Source organism: Mesocricetus auratus, unplaced genomic scaffold, assembly GCF_017639785.1.
Source record: "Mesocricetus auratus isolate SY011 unplaced genomic scaffold, BCM_Maur_2.0 Super-Scaffold_2245, whole genome shotgun sequence".
NCBI classification, from domain to species: domain Eukaryota; kingdom Metazoa; phylum Chordata; class Mammalia; order Rodentia; family Cricetidae; genus Mesocricetus; species Mesocricetus auratus.
In genome coordinates, this window is record NW_024429180.1 from 784,526 (window position 1) to 808,735 (window position 24,210).

General features: G+C 39.9%; 1 protein-coding gene across 1 annotated transcript in view; it reads right to left on the reverse strand.

Annotated features, from left to right (window-relative positions):
• Itgbl1 (integrin subunit beta like 1) overlaps positions 1 to 24,210 on the reverse strand; it is a 216,002-nt gene that overhangs the window by 110,323 nt on the left and 81,469 nt on the right. The window contains exons 3-4 of the mRNA XM_005079435.4: positions 11,322 to 11,468; positions 2,493 to 2,615 (exon numbers count right to left, since the gene is read on the reverse strand). Of these exons, the coding sequence (XP_005079492.1) occupies positions 2,493 to 2,615; positions 11,322 to 11,468 (270 nt within the window). The remainder of the gene's footprint in view (positions 1 to 2,492; positions 2,616 to 11,321; positions 11,469 to 24,210) is intronic.

The following is a 24,210-nucleotide window of genomic DNA, read 5'->3' on the forward strand; positions in this document are numbered from 1 at the left end:
AGAATACCTCCTTGTAGCAGCATCTTGCCTTGCCAGTGAACTTGTATCAGTGGCCACACCCTTTGGTGTGGTTTCAGGTGCAGACTTGACTCATTGATAAGGTAGAGGCTGATGGCTCAAGCTCTCTTGGGTTGTGGAGAGCATCAGAAGAGCAGAGACTGCATCTTCTGGAGCAGGAAGACCTTGGTGGTTATTTACTCTTATCTGTGTAAGTCCTTTCCTATTAAACACCTATTTATCATTTATCTTGGGTCTGGTAAACTCATTTAAACCCCTGCCTTCACCTCCTGTCCTCAATGTGGCTGGAGAATGAATGCCTTATACTGACTACTGAAGACCCTGCTCCTATCTTTTATACCTCTCTAGTGCTGGGATTAAACGTGCGACCCCAGGTGCTGAGATCATCTTTGTATGAGCTGTTTCTCTTTAGGACTGGATCAATTTTTTTGTAGATCTGAGTGGTCTTGGACTCACAGAGATCCTTTTACCTCTTAATCTTGAGGCCTAAATTTAAAGGCATATACTACTACCTCCTAGCTTCTGGATGCTGGGATTAAAAGTGTGTTCTGGCTTCTATGGCTTGTGGCTGACTTTGCCTTCTGAATCCATAGGCAATCTTTAATAAATCTTAAATAGTATATCACCCCATGACAGCAAAAGTTTAATAAAAGAAAATAAAATCTTCAGGACACTGCATATCCTATGCAACAAACAAAACTTTCTACCATCTATATAAACTGCTAGAGGAAAATCTCTTTTTTCTGTGTAATATCAATGATAGACAATGAAATCTTTTCTCAACAGATTGTTTTATGTGAATGGCACATGGAAAGCTCTAGGATTCTGAGTAGCATCACTCCCACAGATTATTACTAGATGCTGGCATTTGTGGCTAGAAATGCTGTACAATAAAATTCCAAACAAGAGGAAACATCAAGTTCCAAAGGAGAAAGTTAAACATATTCTATCGAATTCTTTCAAGTTAAATTTTAATTTATATACACAAAATAAGTTTTGCCTCAGTAATATATATCAAACATTGGTCCCAAAATATTTTCTCTTGCACTTTTCTGAGCATCCCCTGGAAATAAAAAAAATCTGTGGTTGATTTAACTGCATTTTGAACTAAACCCTTTCAAAGAATATTCTAAATAGAGTTTGGCCTAAGACAGTGGCACAGAATACTTTCCTTTGCTTTTGTTTTAGCCTGGTTGTGCATGCAAGTGACTAGGACAAAGGTCATTCCAGTTTAAAATAAGAAAAATTGGATAACACTACAAGACTTTCTGAGACCCACAATGATGTTAAGAAATTGGCATGTTGTCACATGGTTGTGATTGCTTCCCAAAGCTCTCTGATACCTCTGAGCTCTAGTATTCCTGATTGTGCTAGGGTAATACAAAACAGATTAAGTAGGATAGAATCCTTTTAGAAACATCAGAGACTTTGATGGTCCCCTGTGGAGGCCTCAATATCCTTGGGGAGTGGGGGGGGTCGGTTGGGGGAATTGGTGGTGGGGAGCATGGGAGGGTGGGAGGGTGAGGGAATGGGGGATTGATATGTAAATAAGAGTGCTTCTAAAATAAAAAAGAAAGGACCACCTTCTCTACACTTCCATTTGTGAAGGGTCTAGTTTTCTGAGAACATTGCTTTCTGAATGCTGTATATTCAAGGTCACCCACAGTGATTCCTGAGGGACCCTTTTCCAGCACTGAGATTGTCTATCATAGTCATCCAGAAGATCAGTTACAAGGCTAGAGAGATAACTCAGTGTTTGGGAGTGGGTATTACCTTGCAGAGAACCAGATTCCCAGAACCTGCTTTCAGGGCGTCACAGCTACCTGTGACTCCAGCTCTAGAGGATTCAGTGTCTCAGATCTCTGGTACTTTCATTAAAAAGCACGAACCCACACACAGACCAATGCCCAAACATACCTGATTAACAATAGAATAAATCTTAGAAACATAAAAATGAGCTCAATGCAGTCACAAGCCATAGTCATTTGACTCTGTTTTTGCCTAATTTCATCATAGATGTGGCTTGTCTGTTGGTAGTTATCATATTTGTGTGATGGTCATTAATACAATTGTTCGTGCTAACAAAATAAAAAAAAGAATGATGGTGACATGGAAAATGTCAGGGAAGTATTATCTACATGTAGGGGAAGCTAAGAGAAGAATTAAATTAGGCTAACCAACCAATCATACTCCAGTGATCTAAAGACTTTTGATTTAGAAAGAAAACAAAACTCATATTTAAGAGATAAGGAAAAAAAGTGCGCACACACACAAATAGTAGCTAACATGAGAAGAAATGCTGTACTAATAGGACTACTTCAGAATATGCTGCTGGGTTATTGCATAAGTAATGCTGCTCCCCTCTGGAGACAATCTAGTTTGCATTTAAATAGTTCTAGAATACTCTGAGGCCTAGAATACAATGAAAAGGGTGAAAAACAGGGGCTTTTACTTTCCATTCTTAATATACATACCTCCACATATTTCTTCCGTTTCATCATCTATGCATTCTCTATCATCACACTCACAAAATTTACCATAAATGAGTCCATTTCCATCTGAATTATCACACTTGCACCTGCCACAGTGACATGTACCTAAAGCAGTCAAACAATGAGAAGAATGTTATACACTAGAAATTATAATTAATGATGCTTTCCCATATTTCTTTCAAGCTGGTAGAGAACTCAAACCAATTTAGTATTGCAATTAAACATTTCTGGGGATATGGTGAGGTGGAGGGGAAGCTGCTTGTTTCTGAGATCATTGTGGCACAGAAGTTATAATTTGTACTTCACAGTTATTACTGTTGACCTCCAGTAGTTTAATGAGCATCAGTGTGACTCCCTCAAAACATAGAGGTCCTTATATGTGTCTTTCGAAATAACTAATCACCTGTGACAAAGGGAACTAAAACACTTTTAAGCTTCTGACTAAAGGAATCTTGCTCATCTTCCCCATCAGTATTTGTTCAATGCTTTGCCTTATGTTGGACCATAGAATTTATGTGATAAATATTTAGATAAATATTAAATAATAAATGTTAATTAATGTATAAAGGAAAAATGTATGTATACTGAGAGTGTCACATCGCAGCATTAGCTGACATTCTTGTTCTGAGGTTGACAGGATTACAGTGGGTTTTCTAGGCACAGTCTTGGGACCTCAACAGTATCTCAAAGCAGTTTAGAGAATGTAAGAGGTCCTGGAAACATTAGATCTAGTACAAGCCACAAACGTACCCTACAAGAGTGTTTAGTGACATCCCCCAAGAATAATCACTTTTCTGAAATACAGTAATACTTTACTGAATGTAATATTTTATCCAAAAATATTGACAAATCATATGTCTACCTGCCCTAATAAATAGTTTTCCACTTTGAATTGATTCTCACAGCAATTGACACGTGAAAGCTGAGACATTATGCATTACCAAGATGGCCCTAATCTCTGGAAATTCAACAGGCAATCAACTCATCCTTTGGAAGTAAGTGTGCTAACAAATAGAGAAGTGCAAATGCTGCAAAAAAAAAAACATAACAAGGAGATTTAGCCAAGAGCTGAGCGTTAAAGAGATGGCCCTGAACACGGAGGACCCTAAGAGAGATATATATGGTACCCCGGAGAAGGGGAAAGGAACAGGATCTGCTGAGCGAATTGGGAGCATTGTGGCAGGGAGAGGGATTTAGGAGAAAGAGAAGGGGAGAAGAGGAGGGGAGAGGAGGACATGAGGGAGCAAGAAGATTGAGTCAGGGAAAGAACAGTGGAGAGCAAGAAAAGAGATACCATAATAGCGGGAGTCATTAGAGGTTTAAAGAGAAATCTGGCAATAGGGAAATGTCCAGAGATCTATAAGGATTCTTGGAACCTGGTATCATCATGACCCCGCCCCCTGACAATGGGTGGGACATGCATTCAGCATTCAGGCAGCTACTTAGGCAGCTCAAAGGGCCCTGTGTTGCTTGGTCACATCATGACTACATCACTGACTACGCGGCTGCATAAGGACTCACAAATAACAGTCTAAGCAACAGTAGAGAAGCTACCTTAAGTGCCCTTCTCCGATAATGAGATTGATGGCTACCTTAAATGCCATCCTAGAGCCTTCATCCAGACACCCACAGCTAAACACTGAGCTGAACAACTGGAATCCAGTCACAGAGAGGGAGGAGTGATGAGCAAAAAGGTCAAGACTAGGCTGGAGAAACCCACAGAAACAGCTGGCCTGAACAAGGGGGAGCTCATGCACCCCAAACTGATAGCTGGGAAACCAGCATAGGACCGACACAGACCTCCTGAAAGTGAGTGTCAGTTTGGAGGTCTGGGCAATCTATGGAGCCTCTGGTAGTGGATCAGTATTTATCCTTAGTACATGAATGGACTTTCAGAGCCCATTCCACCTAGATGGGTTCTCTCTCAGCCTAGACACACAGGGGACACACTGCTCCAAACAATATGACAGATTATTTGAAAATCCCCCATGGAAGGCCTCATCCTCCCTGGGGAGCAGAAAGGGGATGGGATCTGGGGCCAATGGGGGGCAGGGGAGAAGGAGAGGGAGAGGGAACTAGGATTGACATGTAAAACACGCTTGTTTCTAATTTAAATTTTAAAAAAAGGAAAAAAAGAGATGGTCCTGAAGAAGTAGCTGAGAACTGAAACCCAAACTGAATGAAATAAATAAGACACAAAAGCCTCAGTGTTTGAAGAACAAACATAATAGGCATGAAATATAACATCAAATAAACAAAATTACTAGACAGAAGGGTCTAGAATCTATGTAGTTGATGCTAAACATCTCCAACATCTGTATTTTCACAAGAACCACAGGGAAAGACATGCATGAGGATTTGGTAATTATTGTTGTCACATGGGACATGGACTGAAACTGTAGAAAATGGGTACTAAGAAATGAAGAAATGAGAGGTTACTATAGGACACCACTGGTTGAATAAATGGTGACAGAGAGTTAAGAAATGCAGGCCTATTTGAGGAGAGTATTGGGAGGAAGAGCAGACAGCGTTTAGTGTTCAGCTGAGTATAAAGCATGGAGGGGGCTTGAGAGAAATCAGGAATGATCTTTGGCCTGAGTGGTGGTATAATAGCTATTCAGGGAAGAACATAGCTTTCCATTCAGGTGCAATTACAGTCAAATGCAGGTTTTACATCTGTGTCTGGTGAAGAATCGCTAGACTGAGATCACTTCTGCTGCTCATGCTCAGATTCCACAGGGTGCCTGTGAGGCCGAGTGACAAAACCAGCAGCCATTCACTTCTGAAGGCTCTGCTGTACCTAGTTCACAGGAGGCTTTCAGAAAACCACTCATCTTCCCTCTTCTATCTTTAAAACCTCAGGACATGAGGCACAGTCTGAATATCTTTCCCACACTCACCTTGCACCTATGAACCTTTACGGAACCTTTATTTTTATGCCTTCCACATGCTTCTGCTACCCAGATCACCTGCAATTTGCTATTATCTGTAAGAGGGCCTCCTCTCACAAAATCACAAATGAACAGTGATTTTTGCAGGATCCCACTGTACTGTTTTGTTCCCTGAGGCTACTCCTATGAATCTGACATATATTAAACTCAATTCTCTGGTACTATTTTTTCTGAAGCCTATTTTAACTTATAAATATTACTTGAAATATAAAATTATAATTTTTGGTGTTGCTCCTTTATTCTTTTCTCTCATTATCACCTTTCTCTTTTGCTCTCACATCTCTTCGTTCTGTCTGTCTACACCCACGTATTTAGTTGTTAAGCTTTCTTGTGACCTATTATGCTATCATCAAAGGAGATAATAAGATAAAGAAAATTAAGTAAATCAAAGACCAGAAAGAAAAATGCGGATGATACAAATGTAAACCTCCACATTTTATAAACACACAGCACACACATGTGAAACCAGGAACTACACAAGAGAAAGGCATTCATAACAGAGTCAAAGCAAGTATTACACGAAAATGATTGGTTCTGCAAGGGGAGAATGGCATTAGCAAGAAGCAAATTCTTAAGTTATTGCTGATAAATGAGAAAAAAATCCAGTAAGTGAATTGAAATGCCAAGAAGGTTTATGGTGGTGAGAAACATGAGTAGATAATTATGGTGAAGAATCTGAAGAGTTTGGGTGAAAGAGTGCAGGTGGCAGAGATAAAGAATACTGGCTAAGGATGTTATAATTTTATATTCTTTATCCTTTAATACCAGAAGCCTGCCATGGTTTGGCAGCAAGAGAGTATCTTGGTGAGAGATGCATACACACATGTCATTTTCCCTCCAGAAGGATGGGCAGGAACTGTCACTGCCTCCAAGCTTCATGACTCCTCACTGACGTCTTCTACTGGCAGGCTCATTCCCATCCACACATGTGAACCATTCCTCACCAGAGTGGGAAGTCTCCTACAGCTTAGAGACTTCCTGTCTCACCATCCAGCAGAGTTCGCATATGAGGCTCCAAGACATTGGCAGATGGGAGCCCAGGCAGAAGTGCCAGACTCCTGTGTTCCTGTTGTGTCATCCTACGTTTCAGTCAATTACACTCTAGAACTGGTAGCTTTGTGCTTGGTTATTTTAGCTCCGGTTCTTCCTGCTGCCTAACAAAGCTGGCTCTCTCTGTGGTGACTTACCAGACTTGAACACCAATCCTCCCTCTGTCCTAGCGTGTTGAGGCTTCACATTGCTCTGTACATTGTCACCTTTCTGGCTCCAATACAGAAGAAGTTTCTGGAAATTTTGTTCTCAGTTCCTTCTAAACATGCCTTTCAATTTATGCCCCACATGTTACCCCCTCTCCCTCTTCTATACTCCATACCCAAGCTGCTTCCAGAGAATCAAATTAGAAGAAAAGACAAAACTACTATCTTAGTTAGGGTTTCTATCACTGTGACCAAACACTATGACCAAAAGTATGAGAGGAAAGAGTGTATATTGCTTACATTTCCACATCACAGTTCATCATCAAAGAAAGTCAGAACAGGAACTGAAGCAAGACAGGAACCTGGACATAGGAGCTGATGCAGAGGCCATGGAGGAGTGCAGCTTACTGGCTTGCTTCTCATGACTCAGTCAGCCTACTTACTTTTTTATAAAACCCAGGACCAGCAGCCCAGGGATAACACTGCATTTGATGAACTGGGACTCCCACCCATCAATCATTAATTAAGAAAATGCCTTACAGTTAGGTCTTATGGAACCATTTTCTTAATTGTAGATCCCTCCATTCCAGTGTGTGAAAACTAGCCAGAATGGGGGAGTAATACAATGTGGAGTGACTGGCAATGGAATAGGCTGGTGGAAAACATTATTAAGGGAGAAATTGTTGAGAACATGATTGGCAAAGCAGACCAAAAAGCTTGGACATTTAGAGAAAATGTGAAAGCAAGGATTAAATGTAAATTTGAGTATAATTTTTCCTTTTGGACCAGAAATCTCACTCCTGATATTTATCCTGATAGTAAGATCTCCAAAAGAAGGAAAATGCAAATAGACTAAACAATATCATGGGTTATTATTTACAATTTCCAAATAATAGAAGTTCTAAATGCCTAAGTATAGGAGACAAATTGAATAAATGGCATTGTATAGAAAAACTCAGTACTAAGCTGTGGAGAAAAGAATAGGAAAGACTCTCAAACACTCAATGCTCATGTGGAGTTGAGTGACAGAGGCAGAGGCAGATTGTTAAATAGCATAGTGATCTTGCTGCCTTGTATGTGAAATATAAAAGAAAAATACTGGTTCTGGAGAGCTATCTCAGTGAATAAGGATGCTTGCTCTACAAGCATGAAGGCCTGAGTTCAAACCATCAGCATCTATGTAAAAAGTCAGTCAAAGTTCCCTGTGTCTGTTACATCAGCACTGGAAAACAGAAAAAGGTGGCCCTAGGAGCTTGCTGGAGAGACAGCATAATTAAATTGATAACCTTAGCAGGCAATGAAAGACCCTATTAAGGCAATAAGGCAAGATATCCAACAGTCTACTCTAGGCTCTATACACCTGCATAGGTATTTACACTTGCATACTCCTGTGCACATACTTCCCCCATGAAACACTACATTAAAAACCAATACCAAGAGAGGGTATGGCACGGGTTTGGGGGAGAAAGCCCAAAGAAGCAAGTTGGTTTCTTACAAAGCTAACACTTCCCAGATGAAAGAGATTCTTTTTACTATAGACTGTGATGGATCTCTGAGTATGCCTTCTCCAGAGTGTTGCCTTTAGACGCCTCTTCATATTCTACATTAATATTAATACTAAAGGGAAGAGAGGCTAACCCAAAAAGCCCTAAAAGTAAAAGCAAACAAATGAGTAAGTTCAACCGTATTTCAAATGACAATCACAGGCACCCTAAAAAGAGATTAAAAGGAAGCCAAGTAACTTACGAATATAGCTTTGACTAGACCCTTAACTTGAAGCATGGTTAGGGTGGAGTGAGGGTGGGTGGGATTGAGTTGGAACTAAGTCCATTTTTGTTTCTGCACATTTATTTGTATAGCTCTGTCTAAAAGCCATTATTAAAAAACAACTTCAGATGTGGGTAGTATAGAATCGGAAAATAAGTAATTGCATTGCTGCTGCGAGTAGACATCACAGAGGTCAAAGTGAGCAACATTTCATTAAAGAAAATAGAAAAATGGATATTGGTTGTGGTGGTTTGCAAAAAAAGTCCCCCAAAAGGAGTGACACTATTAGGAGGTGTAGCCTTGTTGGAGTGGGTGTGGTCTTTTTGGAGGAAGTGTGTCGTTGTGGAGATGGCTTGAGGTCTCTTTTATGGTCAAGTCCAGCCCAGTGATACTGTCCATTTCCTTTTGCCTTCTCATAAAGATGTGTAGTCAGCACCATATCTGCCTGTATCTTGCCATACTCTGAATCATGATAATGGACTAAAACATCTGAACTGTAAGCAAGCCACACCAATTAAATGTTTTGCTTTGTAAGAGTTGCCAGGGTCACAGTGTCTTCTCACATCAACAGAAAGACTAGCTATGACAGTGAGCCTAGTGGCACATGTCTGTGATCCCAGTACTAGGGACAGAGGCAGGAAAACCACACTAAGTTTGAGTCTAAATCAGGAACGTAGGGAGAGCTAAACCAGCCTGGGCTATACAATGAGACCTTGCCTTGTAAAATTCAAAACAGCAACAACATTAACACATACACACATACAAAAATTTAAAATAATTAAAGGGGACTCTAATATAGGTGCTTTTTGTGTGTTTGTACAAAATTACCAGTACTTTGAAATAAAAAAAATCTATGAAAATAGTGAGAGTAAGGTAAAATGGGAACAATGACAACATAACCCTGTCCCTAGATTAGATTTAGTGAGAAAGGGTTGTTGCTATGAAGGACATCATTGAGTCATTGCCCACAGCACTTAAACTAGAAATGTATAGAAAAATATTTATAAATCTTACAAAGGAGGGTACAAATATCTTAAAATATACTTTCCAATTTACCAAATATGTTTTATCATCTATTAAGACAAATCTGTGCCAGAAATGTTAGCACACACACACACACACACATACACACACCTTTAACCCCTGCACTTGCAAAACATAGGCAAGCTGATTGCAGGGAAACTGAAACTATCTTGGTCTTTGTAGTGAGTTCCAGACCACCCAAAGAGTTAGAGTGTCTCAAGGGGAAAAAAGATAATTCTGCATATTTTCCCTTTCTTGTAATATTGATGTGCCAAGACTCATTCCCTGAAAGTCTTCAGATTCAATGACATTTATTTGTGTGTGTTTGTATATATGTGTTTGTGTGTGCATTTATGTCTGTGTTCACATGTATGTTTTATGTGTATGTTTGTGCATATACATGTGTGTGTCTCTCTGTGTATGTGTGTGTGTGTTGGTGGGTGACTATGAATCAAAGAAATCCTACTGATCACAAAGAGAAGACAACAGTAAGCAGAGAACTGAAGAGACTGTCTTGAACACAGTCGGATCTAAATGCTCAGTCTTGTCATTCAGGCCTATCCCAACACTCCTCGATCTGCATATAGCCTTGATTTCATTAGCAAAACACCCTTACTGAGCTTAGTCTACACTAAGTAATTTGTTACAATCAGACTGTGGAGAAGTCCAAACTCTGATTACAGAAGAGACCCACCAATAATGCAAGCTTCAGGGGTGGGATATATTTGTAAATGATCAAAGGCTTGCCTTTATCATGTGGAACAAAGCTTGTACCTCTGGATGTGACCAGCCAGATGGTTTCAAAACCCAAAGCAACAAGTAAACTAAGGACAATAGACAAACAGCTGTCCTTCAATAGCACGTTATGCACATTTTCTGGTTGTGGGATTGCTGAAAAAGCTTTCTAACCTGCAGGACTTCCTTGCTAGTTTGAGTTTCTCCCTCTCTTGCTAGTGTAGGAAAAAGCTGACACCTAACAACTCTTCATCTAAGGGAATGAAAACGATTCAGACACTCATAGTCACTGTAAAATAAATCTCTCTCCAGAAAACAAAACAAAACATTACATTTCAAAGAAATTTAAGCTGAACCTCCAGGGCAGCCCATGAGCACTACAATTTTAGTACTTTCCTTTGGGTGCTCAGGTCCCATACCATTGAGAAAAAGTGACTTTGAAGTTTCATGCAAGCATGCTCAAAGGCAATTAATTAATTACAATTACAGTGTCTAACTACTACTGTACTCTAAACTGCAACTGTTCCATTTTATTAGGTTTTGCTAATTAATTTTAGCAGTTTCTCTGTAACTCCTAAGCAGTATTTCTAAATAAATCCGATGAAATATATAAATATTTTGTAAAATATACAAAACCAAAACCAAACAAACAAAAATCCCAAACCAAACAAACGAACAAACAAAAAACTTTGCTATCACTAGGTCCTTAAGGAGGCTCAAAACTGGTATCTGAAACTTCCATGGAATTGAAAACTGCAACTTCATTGTCGTTGAGGTGTAAATTCAAAGCACTCTTGATCTCTAATATAGAATAATTGAGTTGGTTGTGTAAGGCTTAATCAACACTTTAACTCAGCACTCAACATTACTGTTTTCCACTTACACAGAATGTCACCCAGCTTCATTCCTGGTAAAGTCCTTGCTTGAAGGATACATCAGAAACAGCTGGGAAATGTCAAAGTAGCGAGTCTCAGCAAGATGACATCCCTTTTTCTTATCAATTTATCTAATTTTTTCAAAATGCATATTTAAAAGCAGTCTCTTTCAGATGTTCACCATTTCTACACATCCATAAAATTCCATTAAAACCCGGATTTTGATTATTTCAATGAAGAACTGTACAGGGACGCAGCTCTTACCTGCATTGGAGCAGATAACATCTTGAGAGTTCTTGCACATCTGGTTGCTGATTTTTTTGGTAAGGTCACACTTGGTTGGGTACTGGCAAGCTTCCCCAGACCAGCCCACATCACACCTGCACTTGCCGCAGTCACAAGTGCCGTGCCCTGAGAGAGCAAGAACATCTGGTCAGACTCATAACAAGAACTCTCAAGGGTGGTGTTCCTTCTGCTACACTGTTGACACGGGGCCCTCCCTGGGACTCATCTTGGATATCCTACTGTTGCCCTGGGTCGTGAAGATTCTGCAGCTTTGGATCTGCAGGACCAGCCCCTTCATATGCTCTATCAGGTCACAGAATGAATGGATGTTGGGGTGAGCCGACTCATAACTCTGGTTCTGGGCCCGAGTAGTAGCTGGGTGGGTCAGCCTGCTAGCTCTCCCTCATCCTCACCACAGTGAATAGCTCTCCAGCACTGCCCCCAGCTTCACCCAAATGCAGCCCTCAGCAAGGGGCAGGGCCGGTTCTCCTACACTCACACCCAAGGGTGGCTTACTTGTACCTGTACCACCAGGGTCAGCTCTGCTGTGTTACCCAGGGACAAGGTGCAGGGCCCACTCCCCTGAGTGTGGCAGCTGGCGAGGGTCAGGACCAGGTCTCCCACCATTATGTCCCTGAGACCACCCCTCCCACCTGCCATATGTGGTAAGGGGAGAGGGGCGGGCAACTCTCCCTCACCGATACTACCACATGGCAGATGAGAGCAAGACCAACTCTCTTATGTTGATATTCTTGGGACTGGTTCACCACCACCACCACTACCACCACCACCACACCTGTCAACAGGGTTAGCTCCATGCGGCTGCCCAGGCAAGGTGCAGGGCCTGGTCTCCCAAGCACTGCAGCTCCTCCTGAGGAGAAAGAACAGCTCTCCTGCTCTCATGGCCCTAGGGCCAGTTTTCCTGCCTCCTGCAAGTGACAAAAGACAAGGGGCAGGGAGAGGATACCTCTCCCTCACCCATGCCCCAGTCTGGCAGATGGATGAGTAGTAGTGGAGTCAGCTCTCCCATGCTTATAACCTCAGCCAGCTCACCTGCAGCCTCATCAACAGGATCAGCTCTGCTGTGCTGCCCAGGAGATGCGCAGGAATCTCTTTCTCTAGAGTGCTGCATCCAGTGAGGGGCAGGACCAGCTCTCCCACTTTCATGACCTCAGGGCCAGCTCTCCCAGCTGACAAATGCGGTTAGGGACTGGGAAGGGGTGTGCATTCTCCCTTCCTCATGCCACCTCATGGCAGACTGAGGAGCATGACCAGCTCTCTCCCACTTTCAAGCCCTTGGGGACTGCTTACTCATGCCCCTGACAATAAGGTCTGTTCTACTGAGCTGCCCAGGCAAGGTGCAGGGCCTGCTTTACAGAATGTTACAGCCAGTCAGGGGTGGGCAAGTTCTGTGTAACCCTGTTCTCATAGCATTTGGGGTATTGGACATCAACCCAGACATGGCCCTTGGCAGCAGCTCAGGCCCAGACATTACCATGGCCCCAAGTGGCAGATAGGCCATTCACATCAGCCCTTTCCTGATGTGGTGACCTTTGCCTCTTCAGATCTGCCTCTCTCCATAGGACATGAACCACTTTGCCAATTTCTCAAACCTCACCTTATATCTGCTCACCATAGTGATGTCTGATCAATTGGCACCACAAGGCATTGGACAGGCCTGTGGTTTCTTCTATTCATGCAGGGCAGTGGCCCCCGGTAAACATTGGGTGTCCTTCACCCACCTGGTTCAAATCCTGATATTTTATGCATATATTATCACCATGGAATGACACAGACATTAAAGTGTGCATTTTGTTTCTTAATGAAGAAATTTGGCTCCATTGTCAAAAAGAGAAAGCCATGGTCTCACTGAATTGTCTCAGACCTCCCTGCTGTCAATCATCATTTTGCTTTTAGGCTATGCTATTAAATGGTTATGAGCTCAGACTTTATTAAATTCGATTTGACAAAGCATGCTAACATTTTTGATATCTGTTTAGATAGCCCTATGTTCAAATCACATAAAATTCTTGGTCCAAGAGTTTACAGACTTCAAACTCAAGCTGATATGGTAGAAGTTACTGGGGTAGTCATCCACCAGTGTTTGTCACATTGTGTGGAGGAGTGTAGTTTGCAACTTTTAGGAATAAGGTATGATACTTCTTGTCCTCCCTGGACTTTTATCTGGGGCTTGGAAGTTGTGCAGTTTTGATGGATTGTGGGAAATACATTCCTACATACTCGAGATAATAGCACTGTGTCATAAAGTCTGAAATCATAGACCTTATGAGGTGGAAGTATTGACCTTTCTCCTACCACATTTCTTTGATGTGGTAGGAGAGCATCCAGAAGATCAATCAGAATGCATGGATCAGGGGCTGACCATTTGACTTTGTTCAGCTAACTGGGAACTTATGACTGGCTGAATATTAGAACTGCTTTTAGGGGATCCAGTTTCTGTACATGTTTCTATTTCTATTGAACTTATACAGCACAATCCTCAGAAGAACCCTAATTAAGTTCATTTTATTCACATGTATCCGTTTCTGTTCTGTTTAGCTACACATTCTGAGCTAACATGGTGTTGCTTTCAAACATAAGAGCTGTAACTGTCCAACATCCATTCTATTTATAAAACTGTTAAGTTTTAAACCTATGACAAATGGCTGAGGTGCCTATTTACCTTGTCAAAGTGGACCTGGCTGCCAGTCCTTCCCAAATCACTCAGTCCCTACTTGTTACAGGGTCCTCCTTGCTGGCATACCCCACCCTCTACCCTAACCTTCTCCAGTCCGAGGGTGGGGCTGCCTTTCCACCAGCTGTCCTTTCCTATGTAATCTAACTATTTTGGTTATCTGATGCCTTTCATGTACTCTCTTTGGGCCTCCTGACTGTTGTAACTGGTTTCCCTCGCTCCCGTCTCCTCTTCCCTCCCCCATCTCCTCACATGGCACAGAGACATGTCCAGGGAACCTCCCAGATGTCCCTGAATCTGTCTATGCCCTTTTGTCTATGATAAACTCTCTCCTCCACCATATCTAGGAGCAGTCACGTTCCTTTCCTTTTTAATTTTTTTTCATTTATCTAGTGCTGAAACACAGGGCCCACCATGTTCTTTCCTTGTATTTTTATTTCCTTTCTTCATTCAGTGTTAATCCAAATTCTTGAAGTGGAAAAGCTTCTTTCAGTTGGTAAAGAATTTTAGCATTGTATTGACTTTTTAATGATATTAACGTGTTAGGTGAACTGCATGTATTGTCACTTCTCCCAGTTACCTTTGAACCATTTCTGAGGTTAATTACAATTTAAAAAGTGGTTCACAGCAACAGCAAAGGATGTAGAATTTACTTAGAAGCTAAATAACTATGGCATTAGTGATTGGTTGATTAAGAATAAATGAATACCCCATTATTCTTTTACATTGCATGAAAAACTTACATTCTAATTTAAAGATGTGTGTGTTTATGTGAGTGTGTGAGTGTGTGTGTCAGAGATAGTCAACATTTGATAGTTTTGTGAGTCAAAGATTACAAAATTTTAAAAAAGGATATTAAAAGATAGAGGGAAATAAAGGAAACTTATACAGGATAGGAAGAGATAGTCCATGCCAAACTGACACCAAGGATCACCGTGAAAGTAAAGTTCTAAGGAGTTTATTTCTCACAATGGGCCAAGAACTATTCCAGCATGATCTATTCTTACCAAATTCCACATTAAAGACCTTATTTCCAGGCAAGATCATGTCACATTTACAGAAGCAAGTGATAGGACTTCATGCATTGCTTTGTCCAGCCCACAAGCTACAGAGAAGCATCTCTAGTCTTCTTTTGTCTCCCAGACATGTCCTTCATTCCCATCATGATAGTACATTTCTGTAAGTCAGAGTGTGACCCCTGATCCATGTGACTCAGAACAAGGTTCACATTTCTCAGGTACAAAGGTGGGCTTTAGATACCCCATGGCTACATCAAGTCTTGCTAGAGAAGTAGTCTATAAGCCTCTATGGAGTGGGCAGTTTTGGTGTTTCTTTTCTAAAACTTCAATAGCTCTGAAAGTGTCAGTATTTAAATGCATAATGCAGCTTACTTGAGAACAAGCCCATTGACCTTCAAGTAAGTTCTAAGGAGTCAAGGGAAAACAAACACAACAACACAAAAATGTCAGAGAAAAGCAAAGTAAGACCCAGCTAATGCAGTGGGGACAACACAGGCAAAGTTTCTTTCATTCTTTGCAGGCCCAGCCATGGTGTAGCCAGTCACAGAGAGAGAGGGAAGGCAGGCTGCAGTAAAATATGAAATCAGAACTTCGATCCTGAGGAAGAATTCTGAGACCTAGTCTCCTGGGTGAGCTTTTTTTTTTTAAGTAATCAAGGCACTGCCACTAGCTCATCAATAACTGGTGGGTTTTAGAAGGGCAATGTGAAAGGATCACCCTCTCCCTGAAGTATTGGTGAGCTCCTTAGACGGTATGGTAGTTTGTACCTAATTGGCCCTCATAAACTCATGGGGTGTGGTAATATGATGAGGTATGGCTTTGCTGTAGTAGGTATGGCCTTGTTGAAGAAAGTGTGTCACTGCGGGGAGGGACTTTGAGGTTTCATATATGCTCAAGCCACGCCCCATGTGTCAGATCACTTCCTGTTTCCTGCAGGATCACGATGTAGCTAATTCTCCAATCTCTACTGCTTCTCCAGCACCATGACTGCCTGCATGTCACCATGTCCCATCATGACAGTCATGGACTAAATCTCTAAAAGTATAAGCCATCCAATTAAATGTTTTCCTTTGTAAGAGTTGCCATGATCATTATGTCTCTTCACAGCAACAGAAACCCTAAGACAGAAGGCATCTGAGAGCAACACAGAAACTGGATGCTTTCCAAATGAAAATAAAAATGCTTTCAATACTGAAAATATTTTAAAATCAATGGAAAAAGATTATACTTTCCTCTGCTGAACAGAAGGAGGGACATGAGAAAAGGGTAGCACTTTGCTGTCTTTCAAATCTCCTATTTTGTAGATGAATAGAATCCCAAGATGCGTACCACTAGGATTATGTTTACTGATAAGCAAGTGCACCATACTTGGACCCAGGACTATGAACAACCTCTTTGTGGCTTAGGACCCATGAGGCAATGTGGCTGAAGTATCACAAAGGAGGCTCTAAAGAAGTACATTGTAAGTAAACCTGTGAGGACAATAAGAAAAGGGACCAAAACAGCATGAAAATTAAGGAGGGTGTGAGACCTGGAGGAATCCTAGAGTACAAATAGGAGATCTGTGGGGAAGACAGATAGAAATCATGGAAGCCTGCAATCTTCTTAAAAATGTTTTTCTTTTAATTTGTAATTGTATTGTGGTACATGAAATGTTGACAGTAGAGAAGACTGAATGAGGGTGTGCAGGAAGCTGAACTATGTTTTCAGCTCTTCTGAAAATCTAAAGTTATTTGGAATTCAATATATAAAACCAAGAACATGCTGTATGTGATGGAACTTATTTCTAACTGCAATTCTTAGAACTATCTTTAACTAAAATGAAAAGTTTATTAGGTAATGTGTATCACATGTGTGTGAATTTGGAGCACATTGACACATACTATATCAAAGGGCATTGAATAGTAGTTGTTACACATATTTAAAAATTCATCAAACAAAAGAATTGTTTCAAGAGAGGGTATTTTACGGGCACTGTGAACAATTGCCTACTGACAAATGCCTGGTTGTTCTGGCCTTCTCTATTCATCGGTAATTCCTAAACTCTCTTTGTGTTGAGGACACTCAGAGTTCTGAAGTGTGGTGGTACTTTTCTTATTGTTGTTTTTATACAGTGAGTTTTAATTCATGATTTTCAAACAGGTTATCCTGACACATTGAGACTATATGTTAACAAAAGAACACTATGCCTACAGATGTAGGGTCATGTGACAAGGATTGAATTTCTTTCAGTGTTACCTTGGATTTTATGATAATTTGCAGGCACCTCCATGGCTAAGTTTCCACTCACCCCCTTGCATGTAATACAGATTGAAGGAACACTTGGGCATTGTGCAAATATCCTGCTCCTATCTAATATTTTCACCATATTGTCTTCAGCATTTATCACAGAGTCTTGCTCACAACATGTTGGAAAAATTTAGTGACAATATTCTATTTCCTTTATCCCCAACATTCATTTCTTTAACCACAGAATTATTCCTTCCCCTCATTTGTTTAAATGATTTTTAAAATTTCTGTATGTACTTAGTATATTATTTCACTTTTCATAGCAGATCTAATACTATTATTGTTAAAATTCTGCTATCTTTGAACATTAACAAATCTTGTATTTCTTATTTGGTCTTTTATTATATATATAATTTTGTATATATATATATTTATAATGTATATTCACATTTTTGCTTCTTGTATCCTGAAATTAACATGTTATGGAGTTTCTTTTCATCTAAGCAGAGCTTAAGGTGCAGCTATTTCTTCTGCAGAGAAGAATACATACTTTATTAAAGTGTATTGAATAGTAAGTTACACATATTTAAAATGTTTAAAAATCAAGGCAACACAGGACTTTTCTTAAGAGGGGGTATTTACTCCTAGAGGGAGAAGGGAGATTCAGGAGACTGAAGAACCTAAGGAAACATGTAAGGCAAGGAAGCTCATGAAGATTACAGGACTCATAAAGCACATCCCCAGAATTATAAACCTAGTAAGAAGATGCTAGAGAAGAGGAAGCTGCTTGTAAGTTGTGAAGGGAACTGTGGTGATAAATCCTTTGTGAGTTATTAATTATGCTGGGAAAGACTCACTATAAATAACCTGTAATCTCTCTGGCCTACCACGCTGTGCTTGTAAGGAATAGCTTTTGATATCGGCCATTCAGTGCTTGCTTCATGTTTTCCCAGAAGTCACTAACAAATGCACTTAACATCAGGATGTGAGCACATAGTGTGCTGACTTGTCTTCAGGCACCACTACTTCTCATCCCTCCTAATAAATGTAGGGAAACTAATGCACATGAATAAATATGCATTTTCTGTGTGCACTATTACTCAACATATACAAATACGAACATCAACAAACACAGTTCACACTGATTGTTTATATCCCACAAGGAAGTACTTACTTCTGCAATAGTGAGAAACTTTGCTATGCTTATTTCCAAAATACTTACAGTTTTTTTATGCTACTAGAGATTTCAAATGTTTTCAGAATTGCCTTGAAATAGATCAACTATTGCAAATACTTGTACACAAATCTGTTTTTCCTCTCTGTAAACGACTGCTTTAAAGGTCACTTGAACCAGCTTTTTCCCTCTCCTCTCTCTCTCTCTCTCTCTCTCTCTCTCTCTCTCTCTCTCTCTCTCTCTCTCTCTCTCTCTCTCTCTCTCTCTTTCTCTCTCTCCTTCCTCCTCCTCCTCCTTCCTTAGTGTGGTGATAGGACTACAATTAGATTCATTTGTCACACTTTTAATTCCTCTTGAATTCTACCTGCATCCTAGATTATTTGTTTTAATTTTACCTGTAGCAAACTAATTTTCAAATGTTTAATAATTATTTAGTATCTTTTTTCTGTAATGGGGCAATAAAGGTTGTACCTTTCAGTAAATCAATGCATTTCTTTGTTGTTGAATTTATGTCTATAACAAAGCAGATCACCCCCCTTAAAACTAGCAGTACTAGCTATTAGCTTCCTTATTTTATGTGATGCTCACAATGATTGTCTTCCTGGACTTATTTGCTCTGTCAAGAATCCTATCAATCATATTGTTATTTTCAAAGAATTACATTTTGAGATTTTTCTTCCTTTTTTCCAATTTCACTAATTTTTTAGTGAACTTATTATCATCTCATCATCTCTCCACTCTGAGTTTAATTAGATCACCCTTTCCTTGTGCTCACACCTATGGTAATTAATTTTAAATATTTCTTCTGTTCAATTATAAAATTTTGATGCTGCATATTTTTCTATAAATACCCTGCTTATACCTCACAAAATTTGCTATATGGCATTTTTATTTCACTTAGCTTAACACCCCCATGAGGACTCCTCTTTGACCTATGAATTGCATAAAAATGTACTATGTATGCTGCAGGTTTTTAAAGGGATTTACCAGAAACGTTTCTTTGATTTTTATTCATTTCAGTATGAAATAATACTATAGTGTCTCTTTTAAATTTCTAAAGGCTCATTTTATGGCTCAGAGTTCCCATTACATTTCATTTCTCTTATGCATTTTATTCTATATGTAAACTATGTCAAATTGGTAAGGGTTTCATTTAGGCTTTTTATTTCCTCATCGATCTTCTGTCTGTTTGCTCTGTCGATTGCTGTGCAGGCAGTGTTCACATCTCCAACTGTGATTATTGATTCTCCATCTTCATTTCAGTTGTGTCATTTTACTCTTGATCTCTTTTGAGCACCACCCTAAGTGCACACAATTCTGCTTGCTTGCCTTGCTACAGAATCATAACTGATCCATTATATCATGTCCTTACCTGAATGTGTTAGAGTCCATGTTCTCCAAATCAGCATGGATGTTCTATCTTTGACCACACAAATATTTAAATAAAATGCATGTTTTTCGTTCATTTACTGTTTTTTTTTTGGTTTTTACGAGATCCAGGTCTTATATTTTAACTCGTTTCTCACATGAGGCATATAGTTGAATTTCCATCTTTTAACTAGCATTCTTGGATCACAGTTCATAGTACTTTTATACATTGGATTCATATTTATCATCTTTTCATAGTTCCCATTAACAATTCCTGTTCTTATATCCTCTTTTGACTTCCTTCTCTTTTGTTACTTAAGCATCATTTATGACTGTAAATTTTCCTCTATTTACTAATTCTACATTCTAGTTTAGAGTTGATGTCCTAGATGTGCACTATAATCCCTTAATCAGAGTTCACTTTCAAGTGTGGTGTTGGGAACATAACAGGGCAATTGCTTAGGTATTTTGCTTTTGAATCAATGTACCTCACATTAACTGTAAGAACACAACATGCTGTTCTTTAGTTTTCATTAGATAACTGTCTTCAATTTAGAGCAACCAAGTAAAACAAGGTGTGCTGTCTTCAGTTTAGACCGAGTAAAATGAGGATTGCTGTTTCATAGTAATGCATTTCATTTCTAGCCATCTTCATCGCCTTGGTAGCCCTGGTCATTTCCAGTGCCCTATGTCTTTGCCTGATGAAGTTTGTATTTTCTCAGAGTAAAGCTGCTGTGATAAATATCCTTATATGTAAAGGTCCTTCATTTTGATTAAAAAAATACTTCTGCTAGATATAATCAATGTTGCCTTTTCGTTCCTTTCAGTGCTTTAAACATGTCACTCCATTTTCCTTTTGCTCACATCGTTTCTGACAAGAAGTCTCCAAAGATTATCATCTTTGTTATTCTGAATTTAATGTTATCTGTATTCCCCTGTCATTTCAAGATTTCCTGTCTTTACTTAGAGAAAACTGAGTATGATAGAGCATCCTTTGAGGAGTGTGTTCTTTATTTTTTTTTTTTTGCCTTACTTTACCCCAGGTGCCATGAATGCCCTAGAAAACAACATTTATTTGTCTTTCACCAAACAGAGAGGAGGGCTTTTTTGTTCTATAGGGAAATCAGGACCATGCATAATGAAGGTCTCATAACCATAGAAGCTTGCTCATCTTCCGAAGATCTCTAGTTCATGAATCACTTTGAAAAACAATTTCCAATCTCTTCTGTAAGCACGCAGTGAGATTTTATAGGGAAAACATTTGAGGGTAGTGTGGAACCACCCCCCTTACATACTGTTGCAGCCTCAAATCCCAGGCATTCCTACATATTCCTCATAGAAACCTGTCTTCCGCTTATGTCCCATGAGACCCTGGCTGTGACCCCCAGGAAATTTAGTGCTTGCTCCTTGACTCCCTTCAGCTGCTCATCTAATCCTATAATTGAGCCTAGTTGCTTGTCTTGTGATTCCAGAGGAATTGAGAACACATAGGAATCAGTGGTTTTCCAATTTTCTCCAGTGCCAGGGTATACTTTCTAGCTCGCTGCATTTCAGATGGAAACTAAAATCATAATTTTATTCAGGGGGGTAAGCTCATAAAAAGAACATAGTAATTGGAGCTTGCTTTCCCAGCTCTTACAAGGCATGTAGCCCATGTTTAAATAGAGATTATAAAGAGAGTCTGGGAAACAGGAAAGAACCTAAAAGATATGCATATATGCATAGTACCCAAGAGAAGAGGATTGAGACAAGATCCTCTGAATGGATGGGGAACACGGCGAGGGGTGGGGGGGAGTGGGAGCTGGGAAGAAGAGAGGGGGGAGAAGAGGAAGAGAGAGTAGGTCATGGAGGAACAGGAAGTTGAGTGGGTGGGGGTAGAATAGGGGGAAGAGGGAATCATAGGTTAGAAGACAGATCAGGCACCAAAGTGACCTCGAGTGATCTAAAGAGATAACACCAATTGGCAAGCTAAGCAATAGTGGAGAGACCACCTCGAATGCCCATTCCTGATAATGAACTTGATGTCCATAACCATCCGGGAGCCTTCATCCAGTGATTAATGGAAGCAGAGGCAAACACACAATTAAGCACTGAACTGAACCCAAGGAACCCAGTGACAGAGAGAGGAGTGATGAGCAAATTGGCAAAGAATGGGCTGGCAAAACCAGCAGAGACAGCTGATCTGAACAGAGGAGAGCTCTTGGACCCCAGACTGACAGCGGGGAGGCCAGCATGGGACTGATTTGGACTCCCCAAATGTGAGTGTCAGCGAGAAGACCTGGGCAACCTATGGGGCCCTGAGTTGTGGATCAGTGTCTATCCCTGGAATACAAACAGTCATCGTGTGCCCATAGCACAAAGAGGGAAGTTCTCTCAGCCTGGACTCTTAGGGGAGTGCCTGGACCCTACCCAGAGTGAAATGACAGACTCTAGATATCCCCTATGTGGAAGGATTTGACAATAGGGTGGGAGGCTGGGGGGGAAGGGGAGTGTGGGAGGAGGGGAGGGAGAGGGAACTGGGATTGACATGTAAAACAAGCTATTTAAAATTAAAATAAAAAATGATAAAAGAAAAAAATATTAACAAGGAGTCACCAGTAATACAGTAATTCTAACCATTGTTGGCAATGCTTGCTTGTTTTAAATTTTAAAATCACACAACAGGTATATAATGTGTAATTTGAAAGTATTTGTTCATGTGTAAGTTGTTTAACTGGGATAATTTAAAAAAATTAAAATTCTCTGTTGAATTAAATTATAATTTAACGATTTCTATTGACAATGATCTTATCATAAGACTATTGAGCCTTGGGCAGTAGATGAGTATTCATCCCGAGTATACACACGGACTTTGGACTCCCATCCAACAATGTGAGATGAACTCTCACCCTGAACTCTTGCGGGGAGGGTCTAGGCCCTGCCCTGAATGAAATGACAGTCTATGGACACCCCCATGGAGGTCCTCACCCTCCCTGGGAAAATGAGGGGATAATGGGGGAGTTGGGGGGAGGGCACAGGAGGAGGGGAGGGAAAGGGAGAGGAACCTAGAACTGACTTGTGAACCAACCATGTTTCTAATCTAAATTTAAACTTAAAAATAAAAAAATAATAATAAATAAGAGAAAGAAAGACTAGTTATAAAATTAAATCCTCCTTAGGTGCTGAATAAATGAAGTATTTCTATAACCTCACAGCAACCTTGAAGTAGATGTTGTTATATGAAAACTTAATTGGCCCTGCCCAATAAAACCCATTTGTTTTTTGTTCAAATAGTTAAATTCCCAAGATCTACACTATGCCCTACTTTGCAACAGATTCCAAAATGTTTACTTAATAACAGCAATCTCAATTCTTTCCTAGTCTTTTTGAGACACTGCTGATTCCATGGCCTTCTGTACTTCCAAAATCTCAAGGACTAATTAACAATCTAAAAGGTTCATTTTCGAATATCACAATTGTTTCATAATTTGAACTACAAAGTTGGATGTTTCCAGCATAGGGTCACCGGCCATGGTGAGCTTCTCAAGCTAGCAAAAGATGACTTTTTATGTATTTCTGCTTTTTGTTTCTGAGAACTTTTCATTGTGAACAATGGAAAAACTGCATATAAAATGTCTTTTGTCTCCAAATTAAATAGTCTTAGTTTTAGCCTGACCATGGCATTAATAAGCTGTGTGATCTTGATGAGGACAATGGGATAGAAAAGGAAAATGAAAGTGATAATTACTGGCTTCTTACACTGGGGCAAGTACTTTGTGCAAGCTAGTCCATTAATTGTCATAATGAGCCAATAAGATATATTTCATTACTCTGTTTTACAAGTGAGGGGACCAAGAGCCAGTGTTTATGTAGCTCCTGCACTCAAAATGCCTTTCTTACCACCACACTAAAACCTTCTGCTTAGAAAGCAGAAGTGAGTGGGCTGAAGTGAGCCATGGTTCCTGGAAAGGTGGTGTGAGAAATAGCTATGGGCTGGGGCTGGACACCACAGCCTCTGCTTTCCCTGTTTGTTGTTAGAACTCCCATTTCCAGAATGTCATAAGGTATAATCTTTCTGGAAAAAAAATAAAGCAAATTAGGCCACACCAAAACTGGTAGAAATTTAGGACTTTAGTTGTAGAATTTCCCTAGATCTTGTTAGGCTCATCTGCAAAAATACGAGATTATACTGAATAACTCTAAAACTAAATTTTTTGAAAAATCTGACACTATAGACAAGATAATTTTCTTTTCCTCATAACAAAGTAATGCAGACTCTTCACAGCAAGAACTAAACAAAAAGCAAAAAATCAAAGTGCCAGGCAGTGGTTGACATCGAAATATCAAATAATTTTTATTAAGCCGTATTTGATATTCAAGCAATAATAAAAAATTTAAATTCTA